The sequence below is a fragment of the Carcharodon carcharias genome, chromosome 9, assembly GCF_017639515.1.
Source record: "Carcharodon carcharias isolate sCarCar2 chromosome 9, sCarCar2.pri, whole genome shotgun sequence".
Classification (NCBI taxonomy): domain Eukaryota; kingdom Metazoa; phylum Chordata; class Chondrichthyes; order Lamniformes; family Lamnidae; genus Carcharodon; species Carcharodon carcharias.
In genome coordinates, this window is record NC_054475.1 from 119,493,368 (window position 1) to 119,506,919 (window position 13,552).

Sequence of the window (13,552 nt, forward strand, 5' to 3'; positions counted from 1 at the left end):
TTCAATGCCCTACATTTTTAATTTCTTCCCCAGCATTGTTGGAAAATATTTTCATTCGTTGCTGAGTAAAAGAAGAATAGAGACACTTGATATTTTGAGGACAAAGGAACAACATATTCGGAGGCCATTTGTCCCATATTGCCTGTACTGGCTCTGGTCTTTCCCTATAGCCCAACAAAGTTTTAGTTTTCAACTACTTATCCAGTTTTCTTTTGAAAGTTACAATCAATTCTGCTTCTTCCACTCTTTTAGGTAGGCCCTTTGGGATAACAGAAATTCATTATGTCCTAAAAATTCTCCTGGGGTGGAATTTTCCCCCCGTCAGGAGGGTTGTGCGGGGGTGCAATTGGTGTCCCTGATCGGGTCCGCGCTGCCATTTTACATGGGCAGGCCAGTTAAGGCCTGCCCAGCGTGACGTGTGCCTGGAAGCACTGAGTGTTGGTGTTCCCTGTGCGGGCCGGGTGGGGGGGTGGGGGGTGGGTGGTGGTGGTGGTGGTGGGTAGGGGGTGTTCCCTGAGTCGGAGCCTGAGCTCTTTCGCGCAAGCACGCTGAAAGAGGACAGGAACCTCCCTGAGGCACAGAACTGTTTAAGTTCCAAAAATTTTAATAAAGAAAAAAAAAATTAAGACATATCCCTTTGTGACAATGCCACATGAGCTGGGACATGGAACCATAGAAAGGTTATAGCACAGAAGGAGGCCATTCGGCCCATTTTTCCATGCCAGCATGAGGACACCCAGGTGCCCTTTCTAATCCCACCTTCCTGTACCTGGCCCATAGCCCTGCAGCTTACAGCACTTAAGGTGCAGATCCAGGTACTTTTTAAAAGAGTTTAGAGTTTCTGCCTCTACCACCAACTTGGGCAGTGAATTCTAGACACTTACTATCCTCTGAGTAAAAAAGTTCTTCCTCGTGTCCCCCCTACACCTTCTGCCACTTATGTTGAATCTATGTCCCCTGGTTCTAGAATTCTCCACCAAGGGAAACAATTTTATCCTGTCCACTCTATCTATTCCCCTCATAATTTTGTACATCTCAATCAAGTCACCTCTCAGCCTTCTTTGTTCAAAGGAAAATAACCCCAACCTATCCAATTTCTCCTCGTAACTACACTTTTCTAACCTTGGCAACATTCTTGTAAACCTCCTCTGCACTCTCTCCAGAGCGATTACATCCTTCCTGTAATGTGGTGACCAGAACTGTACACAATACTCAAGTTGTGGTCTCACCAATGTTTTATACAATTCCAACATTATATCCTTACTTTTATATTCTAAGCCTCTGCCAATGAAGGAGAGCATTCCATATGCTTTCTTTACAACCTTGTCTACTTGAACTGCTGCCTTCAGGGACCTATGTACTTGTATGCCAAGATCTCTCACTTTATCTACCCCTCTTAGTATATTCCCATTTATTGAGTAATCCTTGTAACTGTTTGACCTCCCTAAATGTATGACCTTACACTTCTCTATGTTAAAATCTATCTGCCACTTTACCTTCCACTCCACCAACCCTTCTATATCATTTTGGAGATTATGGCTATCCTCTACACTTCCACTACTCGGCCAATCTTTGTGTCATCTGCAAATTTCCCAATCGTGCCCCCCACGTTCACGTCCAAATCGTTAATATATAACACAAACAGCAAGGGTCCCAACACCGAGCCCTTGTCAATGAACTTCAATGAAAAAATGCATTTAATTTATAAACCATTCATGAAGCTACATCCCGTCCATGGATGAGGTTCCATGAAAAATGTGAAAGCCACCTGGGCTCTTTGCCTGCCCGCCAACTAAGGTTAACTCTTTCGAGTACAAACACGTTTCTATCTGTTCCTATTCAGATGAAGTTACATTGTTTCATAGTTTGCCATTGTGAGATTTGAACTCTTGATCTTGGGGTTGCAAGCCCAGTACCATAACCACTTGGCTATTTAGGCCAAGCTCAGCCAAATAAGTTTAGATGGGCAGCTTTCTCTTAACGTGCGGTGATGTCAGGACGCACGCCCAACATCACCCCATGTCATTTTACGCTTCGATGAGCAGGCCTCGCTCCCGTTCACTGAGCCGGATTGAACCACTGGTTCCATTGGCAATTATTGTAAACCTGTGTTCTCATAATTTTGAACATGTCTATTGAATGTTCCCATAACCATCTTTGCTCTCAGGAGAACAAGCCAAGTTCTCAGTCTCTTCACATAACTGAAGTCCCTCATCCCTGGTGCCATTCTACTAAAACCCTTCTGCATGCCCTCTCCAAATCCATAATATCCTCCCTGAAGTGTGGTGTCCATAATTGGATATTGTACTCCAGCCCAACCACTGATTTATAAAGATTTTACATGACCTCCTTGTTTTTGTGCCCTATACCTCTTTTTTTATATAAAAAAGCAGATGGTATTGTTGGTTTTAACAGCTTATCACGGGTGGCATGAACAGTCCTCATGAAAAAATATTTGGCAAATAATTTGGTCCACTTATTCTCAGACACCCATTGAATAAATTGTGCCAAAGTGCATCATCATGAGCCTTTAGCTGATATCTCAATGACAATAACTCATATCTCTTCTTCCCTTCCTTCCAACACAAACTAGGTTTTCCAACCACCATGAATTTCTTTAAAGATTTCATATTGGAGCTTTTCCCATTATCCCAATGTTCTCTTTTCTGACCTCCCACTCTCCATTTACCATTATCTTGCTCACTCTACAGACCTGGTCGTTGCTAACTTACATTAGCTTCCTGTCCCTCAACATATTAGTTGTAAACTTCTTCACCTGGATCTCCAGCTATATATAGTTTTTCCCAATTTCCTGCCTTAGCTTTCACAATAGTTTGGTGGAATCCTTAGAAAATTGTGGTGTGTAAATATATCCTCCCCAAACCCTTTCATCATTTTGTTTCCCATCCCCCCCTTTATTGCACCATTGGAGGCAAAGTTTCCTGCAGCAGATAATCCATCTTTCTCCAATTAACTCTACTTCTCTGTTTCTCAAATGCCCATAAGTTCTGCCCATTAACATTTATGTAGAACCAATTTAGCGTACAAGGACAAATGTATGACTTTAAAATGGGGACTGACTAATGTCTGCACATCCCTGCTTCAATGTGACCTGTTATCTAATCTCACTTGATCTGCAGATTACTTGTGGTCTTGACTCCCCAAGGGCTGAATTTTGCCATCGGTGAACAGGGCACGGGGCCCGCTCGCTGACGTGCAAAATGATGGGGGATGATGTCAGGGGTTCCCCGCCCCATTTAAATCTTCAGGAAGGTGGGGGCACAGCGAAATCAGCTGTGCACCCGCCGACCTGTCAATGGCCAATTGAGGCAGCACTTAGCCTTAGGGAGATGTGTGTTCTTTCATGCACATGTGCGAAAGAGCGTGCTCTCGCTTTTGGGGAATCCCCCTCCCACCTGCACACACAGGAAGTGCATTGCGCTTCCTGCCGGGTATCACGCTGGGTGGGCCTTAATTGGCCCGCCCATTTAAAATGGCGGCGGGGCCCACTTCTCCGGCGGGGATTGGCTCCCCGCCCGCCGGAGATTGTGTCAGGCCCGCCTGCCCGGTAGGCAGAAAATTCTGCCCCATGAGTGAAATCAAAGGGGACTGGCAGACAGGCTTTTGTCAAATGTCACAAACAGCAATTTCAAAGTCTGTTGAGTTCTGACTTTCTAATGGCTTGTGGAATGTAGGCTGTTACGTACAATCCATCTTGACAGCCTTACAGCAGCTTAGCCTCAACACTGATTTTATTTTAAATGAAAATTGTTTCATTCTCCCAATGCCACTAGCATTGGGTGATGTAGCCCACAAAAGTCTCAAATGGATTTGATATGATATAATGTGTCAGTGGTTGACTTGTCTTGTTTTATTTTGTTTAAAGCAGCGGTACTGGGATATTCATCCCAGTGAAAAAATGCATCAATATTTCGACTCTGTCATGTGACCTATCACAGACTTTTAAGACTTTTAGTGATCTTTACTGGGTCCAGGTTATGAGTATCACCAGCACTTCCAAATCTAAGTGGGTGGAATCGAACGAACTTCTGCCATTGCGTGACAGTGAGTGCCTTAATTTTTTTAGAACTCTGTGGTAATTTATCATTAACAAAGACTAATCACCTCTTGTTTGCAAATACTTGGCTACATTTGTTCTGCACTCATCAAACCATACCAGGCAAGTCTGGTAACTTAACAGTGTGTCGGATGTCCCTCGATTTGAGGTTGAGGTCTACTTGGGGTTGTAAGTTTCTGCCCTGATTGAGTAGGCCGATTTTTGGGCACGTGGGGCAGGACATTCCATGAGGTAGTGGGATCTAGAATGCATGATTTTCTTCCTTTTTAAAAAATTTTCTGTCATCCCTCTGCCTCATTAAGGCACTGGGACTTGAAGCGTGATGCAGCCTGATGAACAAGTCATTGCTCTCTTTCAGCCATTAAAGTCAATGCCACCGTGCTTTTAGTTAGAGCTTCAGAGTGTCTTTGAAGTGTTTTCTTTGCCCTGCCCTGAAACATTTGAAAGTTGAGAGAACAGGACCTGGTGTGGAAGGCTGTGGGCAGAACATCGGAGTCGATTTTGCAGGAATGTTTCCTGAATGCATGTGGACCTGGCTTCAAGAAGGACACTAGTGTTTGTTCAACAGTCATCCTATTAAACCTGGAGGATGGAATTTCTCTAGAGCTCTTATGTGTCACACAGTCTGGGTCTTGCTGCAGTTTAGGAGTGTGGTGATGGCAACTGCTCTGTACATTTTTGTTGACTTTAGGGGTCTTTGTTATTACTGGCACAGCTGATCCGGTGTTGGAGGGCCACATCGATGGGAGGGCATCAGAGGGAGGTGACTGCCGAGATATGGGAAATGTTCAACATAGTGCAGCATCTGTCTTTTTATGTGGCCTAACCTTAATTAATTGGAATTTTCTAGCTAGATTTATACATGAATCTGTGCAGGGATTTATAGACATGCGCTGGTGGATGGAGTGGTGCTGAGTAGGCATGCCCAACTGTTTCTGTGCAGTGGCAGGTGTTTATAATCAGATAGCTGCTTATTGTTAGAACTTTTGATGGATTGTTGTCTTCATCCTTCCACCTATGAAAGATGATGGACACGCAACAAATAATCAATGTCAGATGGGGTATCTTCATATGGCATACCTTCGCTGATGGTTGAAGAGGTCAATCTTTGAGAGGCAGGTTCTGTCACAATGTTCTGGACATGAAGCTATCAGTTGTCATTATTGTCAGCATTGGCACCTGTTGCCAAGCCACTTCTTCATGATGGTGCACACCAGCCCATAGGAGGTTTTGCCATTTTCGATGGACTGCATAGGCACTTAATTTTATTACTTTTGGGTTGATACTAGCTTGTTGAAGCAAGAAGTACTAATTGCAACAACTTGCTTTGTTACAATCCCTGTGGGGAAACCTTAAACCAAAATAACCAAATTTACTGAATAACTCCCAGATGAAGGAATTACCAAAAAGATTTCACCTTCTGTAACTTTTGTTTTAACATGAATCAGAACAAAAATAAATTACAGGCAAACAGGCAAATGATACTTGAAGTAAAAAGGTAAATTTCACATTAAATAGCCGATACAACAAAAATGCACAGCCACAAGCATTTTCATCACCCCCTGCACAAATGTGGCACTACATAGCTACCCAGTTCCATAATGTGCTGTTCTTTATTCACACAGGGTATGTGAGGAGTACTATCTGATAACAGCTTTCACCTTCATGTTTCATGGATATGATTATCATCAGAAATGCACACTTATCTGAACACTCTCTTTCTCAGATTATGACAGTCCTAATAGTGTAGCTTTGCAGAGTTCCTTTTCAACTGAACAACCAATGACACCCCAGTTCATGGTTTGGCTACTTCTGGGAAAACACCTAGCTCCTTAGGTTTTCTGGGCTATTTACACAGCTTTCCAGGTTTTAGACCCTTTTAGCCTGTTATGGCATAGCAGATGGTAAATGTTGAGCTGCTGAAATCCCACAGGGAAACTTGAAACAGCTGCCACAACTGTTTTGCAATTTGTACATTTATTTCGAGATGTGTGCCTTGAATTCAGTATTAATAAGTCCATTGAGTCTTAGAGCATTCTACAAAACTAAATTAAACATTTATTAATAAAAGAAATAATGTTAAGCACATACATAGGTCTACAAAATACTACTATGATAACTCCTTGTTCCCCTGATTAATCTAATTCCAGATACACCTCCGTTAAGGCAACAGTAAAACAAATAGATTTTAAAAGACCCAAGCAAAGTAACACAATACCCTGAACAGTCAAATTCAAAGTGAGTTTTCTTCACTTCAGTTCATGTAGACAGCAACTTGAGGCTTAGAGACTGGAAGCTTTTCACACATGTTAGATCTTACAATGCCTTCTCTTACACATCACCTCATCTCTTTTTTACAGGTCTCTCCCTTTTTAATGTAAATCCCATTGTCTCAATGTGTCTTTTCAACTCTACTTTTCTGCTAATAAAAATCTTTCATAGTACCAATTTTATCGGTAAGCTTTGGGAAAAATAAACAGTGTTTGGTTTCTTCTGGCTAAGTGTAACATTTCACCACCTCTTTTTTGAAATTCAAATTACTCTTGTTTATTTAAAAATGCATATGTTCCCTTTACACCTCACATTCTAAAACTTTGCCCACGTTTAAACATTTAACATTTCAAACCTAGCTTATCTTCTGATACATCAAAGCCTTCTTTCCAGCTGCCTTTAATTAAATTCCTACACACACACAGAGCCATAGACACAGACCCCACTATTACTGTACTTTACAATAAATTCCAATAACATTATGAAAATTATCATATCTTCCAGACAAGCCAGCTTACACAGTGCCTCTAAGAGCACCTGCCTCCTTTTTTTGCCAAACAGAGAAACTGACTGGCTTCTTCCCCTCATAAGGATTCCCTGTGTTTATTTTTCTGCCTCTGTCTTTCTCTTTGTGTTTGCATCTGTGCTCTGATTGTCTACACCCTCCAGCTCTTCTTTGTGTCTGGTCACATGGCCTTTGGTCTTAACTTCCTTCCTGCTGGTGTTGCTTCCATGTCAAGGGTTGGCAAGTCACATGGGCCAGTATTTCTTATCATCTAAAAAAATTACAATTGATCCATTTATAATTGATGCAAACTTTTAAAAGTCCTTTTCAAACCTTCTTAAAAATACAGATTCCACAGACATTTTAAAGAAATTACATATTTTCCTTACTGTACTGCTTCTGTGCCAAATATTGTCACATTGCTTATATACTGCCATTACCATCATAAAATATCCTAAGGTGCCTTTACAGGAATGTAAGCAGAGAAAAAAATTGACATTGAGCTATAGAAAGAAATATTAGAACAGGTGACCAAACATTTGTTCAAAAAGAAAGTGTTTAAGCCAAGTCTGAAAAGAGGAAAGGGTGGTAGAGAGTTGGAGAGGGTTGAGGAGGAAATACCAAAACATAGAGCATTTTTAAGGGAGGTTTAAAAAGAAAACTTTCTAATGTTGTAAATAAGATGAAAACAGAAAACATTAGAAATATGCAGCAGGTCCCTCAAGCCCTGAAAAAGAATAAAAGATCAACATGTTGGTGCGATACTTCTCTTCTGTCTCAGATTCATTAGAAATCACCAGGATAGCTAATGGAGTGATGAACTTGTGACACAGAATACATTGTTGTATCACATATCACACCTGTTGCTAAGCTTTCTCATTTTAAAAATAGTATGTTAAAGATCAAATTTAGGTGGTGGGGTGACACCTTGTATCGGAGCATTAGTGGTAGGAACCATAGAGTAGAAGGGACATATGTTCAATTCCCCAGTGTGCTGCATCCGTTGTCCAAACTGTGCGAGGATGTGTGTGTAGAGGCTTGGTGGCTCATTGCAGGAGGAGACAGGTTTAAGATGGAAGATCCTTTTGGACTATTGCCAAGGGAGGCATTAGAAATAGAGAAGCACTGAAAAGCAAAATACAAGGCTGCAAAGTTCCTGACGCAACATTAGCCCTCCAGAAAGAAAAAAAAATCCCTCAGGTGCTGACTTAATGTGAACGGTTATTAGATCTAGAATTGGTTTTATAGTTATTTTTATTCTCTAGCTTTGAACTTTGATAAACATGAATATGTTAATGGATCTGAGCCCACTCATCAAGGTGAAAGATTATTATGGTAGAAAACTTGTTAAAATTTTTATCTTAACAAGAAAGCAGCCATCCTGGAATTCTGGTTTGGCTATTTTTTAACTGTTTTGACTCTATAATTGTTTCTCAACAATTTTAATACACCTGATTAATGTTTCTTTGAATTATGAATAAATTTTCAGAACTTGTAAAATTTATCTTTTTGCTTTTCTGTGTTATGGCACATTGTGCCCTATTATTTTTCACATTATTGTTGTCAGTTGACAGTGTAGCTTTTACTGTCACACTTATCCAGTTTATACTGTAAACTGGAAATAAATTAGAGAATAGATTTACTTAACACAAGTTTACTTAGTTCAAAAGTTAATGTGATGATGGTCATTCTCCATGGGCATTTAACAAGGGAAAACAGAAAGAAGTCAACAAAATAAACCAGGTAATCCAACTTTTAGGACTGGCAATGATTTGGCTCATTGTTTTATGATGACTAAATAAATATTGGCCAGGACACTGGGGAAAATTCCCTGCTCCTCTTTGAATAGTGCCATGGAATCTTGTATGTCCATCTGAGAGAGCAGACTTTTAATTTGGTTGAAGAAATGCAAAAAGCCAATAGTTTCAATGAAATAGACTTGAATGATGCTGTTTATTTCCAAGCATTTGAGCGCAAGCATGGATGCAGTGTTTATGTTTGATACCAGAGCACGACCAGGTTTGTGCCAATTTCTCTATTATTCTTGATCCCACCAGCCAGGCATCTGGACCCCAGTGATTAACTTAAACAGCATGGTCGCTAGATGCTTGCCCATACAGCTATATGGTATTCTCTTTAGTTGTATACACAAAGTAGGTTGAGTAAGGTGAAGCAGTCCATGTCTACCTTGTTTTGTTCCAAAAACTTCTCCAGTTTGGAAAATGGGATGAATGGAGACTGGCCTAGCCACCCATTCCTCCAGTGCTCAGTGCTGAAGACAGTTACTGAAGGGGTAATCTGCTTGCCCCTGTGGGACCCCTTACAAAGAGAACAGCTTTAAAATTTTCAGCATCCTCCAACCCTTTTCTCCCACTTGGGGCTCCATTACACCAGATTCAGCTATGCACACCAGGTGCACCTGTGCTGATGCAATACATGGCCTAATTTCCTGAGTTAGCATTTGGGAGGGTGAGGAGAGGATGAGGAAATTCTTGTACTTTGAACAGTTTTTGGAATTGGTAAACAAGGAATATCAGTCCCATAAACTGCAGATAGAAGGTGTTCCTTTTGCATTGGAGAAGATGATTTATTTGTAATTTTGGAGTGATCACTAATACCCAGCAATGCCATCACTCATCTGGTTGCTTTGTGCATATGTTTGTTTAATATGTTTTGTTTCTCTGTCAGAATTGAAAGGCTCATCTCATCAATATATTCTCAGTGCAGTATGGTATGCTTCCTGTTCATGGGTGAAAACATGCCGAACTCATCACTGTCCCTCTTATTCAGGCTGCATTGAATTGTTTTGTTTATAGAAATATATCTAGGTGGGTTAGTCATTGTAAAGTTATGCCACAGATACTGCAGGATGAAACCATTCTATGGGTGCAGCCGCCCTTCTTGACATTTACAATGACTTTAAGGAACAAGGAGAAATATATACATTGGGGTGGAACACTGCATTTTACTGAATAAACTGAGTGGAAATGTTTAACGACTCTAGCTGTTTAATATAGTAGATTTGTCAAATGGGATATATAGTTAATAAACACTGCATTGTTATAATATATATAATAACATTGACACTGGAGTTATTTAGAATTTAGAATCAGAGAAAAAATAACAGGCACTTGGTTTGAGTTTTGAGTCAATTAAGGAGAGCATGCGCAGATTTGTAAAAGTTGGAAGGCATTTGATGAACCTAATTGAATTTTTTTGATGAGGTAACAGAAAGGGTTGATGGATTTTAAATAAACATTTGACAAACTACCACATAAAAGGCTAGTTAACAAATTGAGGTTCTTGTAATAGGAGGGTCAGTGTCATCTTGGATAAAATATTAGATTAAGGGCAGAAAACAGCGAGTCGTGGTAAATTGATATTTTTCAGATGAGAGAATAGTAAATATTGGTGTTCCACAAGGGTTATTGTTAGTACCACTGCTTTTTTGTTATATATAAATGACTTTGATATTGGAATACTGAGGAAAATTTCAAAATTTGCCAATGAAACTAAGCTTGGAAGTGTGGCAGTCAGTGAGGATAATAAAAATCAACTGCAACAGGACATACTTAGGCTATTAGAATGGAAAGACAAGCGGCAGTTGGAATTTAATACTGAGTAGTGTGAGATGATGCATTTTGGCAGAAGGAATAGGGAGAGGCAATGTAGATTTAATAACATAGTTACAATGGCATAGGAATGCAAGCTCCACTTGTTGAAATGACATTGAACTCGAAAAAATATCTAACATAGACAATGATGCTGCATTAATAAGTCCTACATTTTTTCCAGATACCTTTGTGTCCCTAGTCATTTATTAATGCTTTTTAAAAAAAATTCCTTACAGCCATCTTGGGTCCCCCGATTATCAATGTGACAAGCAATAATCAGACCATTGAAGTTACTCTTGACATGCCTCTGACTCCACACAAGGATAATAATAAGCCAAAGAAAGTGAACAATATTGATCAGTCATTGATTTACATTGTTACCTTACTCGACAAAGACAACAAAGAATATGCGGTAATTATGAACAATTATTCATGCTCTACTGGCAAGATGTTTATATAAAATTTCAATTGAAACTCAAGACATATGCATAGTGTGAAACATAATGATGTTTTCAGGATCTATAAATGTAATTATACATACGTAAAATGTATAATCAGCATGTTAAATGTACATATACTCGTAACAACTGTTGTGTGACTAAGAAGAATAGGAGCTAGGCCATCATTAAAGCATCCAATCTACTCCCCTATTCAGGATCAAATTGGAACCAAAGTCCACTTTAAAATTTTGTTTCCTTTACTGTGGTGGAAATTAAGCTAACCCCTTGGACAAATGATATCCCTGCACCTGAGATGTGTATGAAGTCACCTTTTACTAATGTATTGGCCATAAAAAAATTGAGTTAAGATAAAGATCCTCCATAATCTAATTAAATGTTGTGACAGGCTTGGGGGTCTGAATAGCATACTCCCGTTCGCATGTTCCCTAGTTCTATTGAGCAAATAGCCATGCCACTTACAAGACATTGTTGGGCATTGTTCACCTCTCTGTTAGCATATGTGGTACTTCAGGGCTATGCGCTGCTAAACCCTTCTGGTGTACATTACACTTTCTATCACAAGAGATCGATATAAGGGATGGGAAATATGTGCCGTTCAACTGGGCTCTAGGGCTGCAAAGTCAGATCAAAAATGCTGATGAACTGCCTGCTGGTCTCATTACATCAGACCATCCACTCTATTTAGAAAACCTGGACACTATGACCAAAGATTTTAATTTCACTGTTAATATAAAGACAACATTTTGAGGTGATAACTTTATTGTTAAGGATTTCTGTGACATAAATCATTTGTAGATTCGTTGTGCATGTACGTAACAATTTTGAACTGTGTTTATCAGTTTAAGGACCTAAATAGAAACAGAAAATGTTAGAAACACTCAACAGGCCTGGCAGCAATTATAGAGAGAGAAACAGAACAAATGTTTCAGGCCAATGCCTTTTGTCAGATGCTCTGCTTCTCTCTTGACAGATGCTGCCATACCTCCTGAGTACTTACAAGGTTTTCTGCTTTTATTTCAGATTTCCAACATCCACAATATCTTGTTACATTTTAAGGACTATTGCTTGATGTTTCTTTTTCAGGATTTGCTGTATAATATACATTAGATTAATGATTGTGCTTTTCCCACCAGTTTGACAAAGTAGCACCTGATGAGTCGGGGAAAGGATATTATCAGTTTGAAAATCTAAAACCCAAGTTTACATACTGTGTTGTAGCAAAGTTTGGGTCGACAGCAAATCATCACACTAAGGATTCAAGAAAAATCTGCGCAACTATGTTGCCCAAAAATGCAGGCAAATAATCTTTTCTGTTTCCCTATTGAATTATGATGAATAATGTATTTTTCGCTTGCAGTATATTGCTGAGAAAAAGACATATTGCCGAAGCTTTTCATCTTGTACTCATCAGGATAGATTCGCAAGAATACCAAATCTCAAAGGGAACAATGGTTTATACTGCATGAGAAGGGGGTGCTGCTTGGCTGACTCTTGGCGCCAGCTTCACCCCTCCCCTGCTGCAAATCAAATCTTAGCTGCTGCAGGTGGCCCTTGGGTGACCAAACCTCCTGACATTCTCCCACACTGCTGGTAAAGATGCAGTGGGGATGGGAGCAGGTGTGTGGGTGTTGGGAATGATGCCACTGGCATGTGCCCAATTTTACAGCTGCGCCACCCCATGCCAACACTCCCCCAGAGGGGGCTGTGGGGGAGGGGCGGGGAGGTGCATAAAATGCAGCCCTTTATTTCAAGAAGGCAGAATGACAACAATTGGAATCTGATTTTTCAAACTTGGAAAGAACATGAATTTATATGATTCCCTTCATGGCCTCTGGATGTTTGAAAACTCTTCACAGCCAATGAAGTGTAATCACTGTTATAATGTAGGGAAGTAAGGCAGCCAATTTACACACAGTGCAACCCCACAAATATTAACAAGGCAATTCACCAAGTAACCTGTTTTTAGTGGTGTTGTTTGAGGGATAAATGTTGGTTAGGACACTGGGTGAATTCTTCTGTTCTTCATTAAGTAGTGCCACATGATCTTTTATACCCACCTAAGAGGGACAGTGTCACCTCCAGCAGTGCAGCACTCCATCAAAACAGCACTGAAGTATCAGTGTTTGCTGAAGTCTCTGGAGTTGGGATTCATTTCATTTAAATGTATTTTCCCTTTGGGAGTTTCCATTATGGCTGTCAGTAAACTTAACTCCGTTTCTCCCTGATAAATCTAATTACCCAAAACATTTTTTGAAAAAAAAACTTTTTGCTGGCCATCTGAGATTATCATCAACTGTGAAATGTAGCACCGGAGATGGGATAGGTTGGGCTGGAGGAGGGTGCTAGGTTTAAACTTTCTGACCCACTGTGAGTGGGAGTAGGGGTGAGGGATCCAGATATTGTGCAGGAAACCTGGAAATCAGAGTTTCTCTGCACACTGTGGAGATTTAACTTCCTAGGGGAAGTGTCCGATCCCTGACTCTGGGGTTAGGTGGGGGTCCAATCTTGAGTGGAGGGGGGGTCAGAGATCAGAGGTCATGGTGATCAGAGACCTCAGCTGGGAGTGGGGGGGGGGGTGGTTGGAGCTTGGAATTGGGGGATGAATTGGAGGGCTTAGTTTGGT

At 40.4% G+C, this 13,552-nt stretch overlaps 1 protein-coding gene across 2 annotated transcripts in view; it reads left to right on the plus strand.

The window, feature by feature from the left end:
- Nucleotides 1–13,552, plus strand: part of LOC121282330 — a 45,313-nt gene that overhangs the window by 12,908 nt on the left and 18,853 nt on the right. The window contains exons 5-7 of one of the 2 annotated variants that reach the window (XM_041196022.1): nucleotides 3,887–4,065; nucleotides 10,705–10,880; nucleotides 12,063–12,225. In XM_041196022.1, the coding sequence (XP_041051956.1) occupies nucleotides 3,887–4,065; nucleotides 10,705–10,880; nucleotides 12,063–12,225 (518 nt within the window). The remainder of the gene's footprint in view (nucleotides 1–3,886; nucleotides 4,066–10,704; nucleotides 10,881–12,062; nucleotides 12,226–13,552) is intronic. The other variant, XM_041196023.1, reaches the window with a different exon arrangement.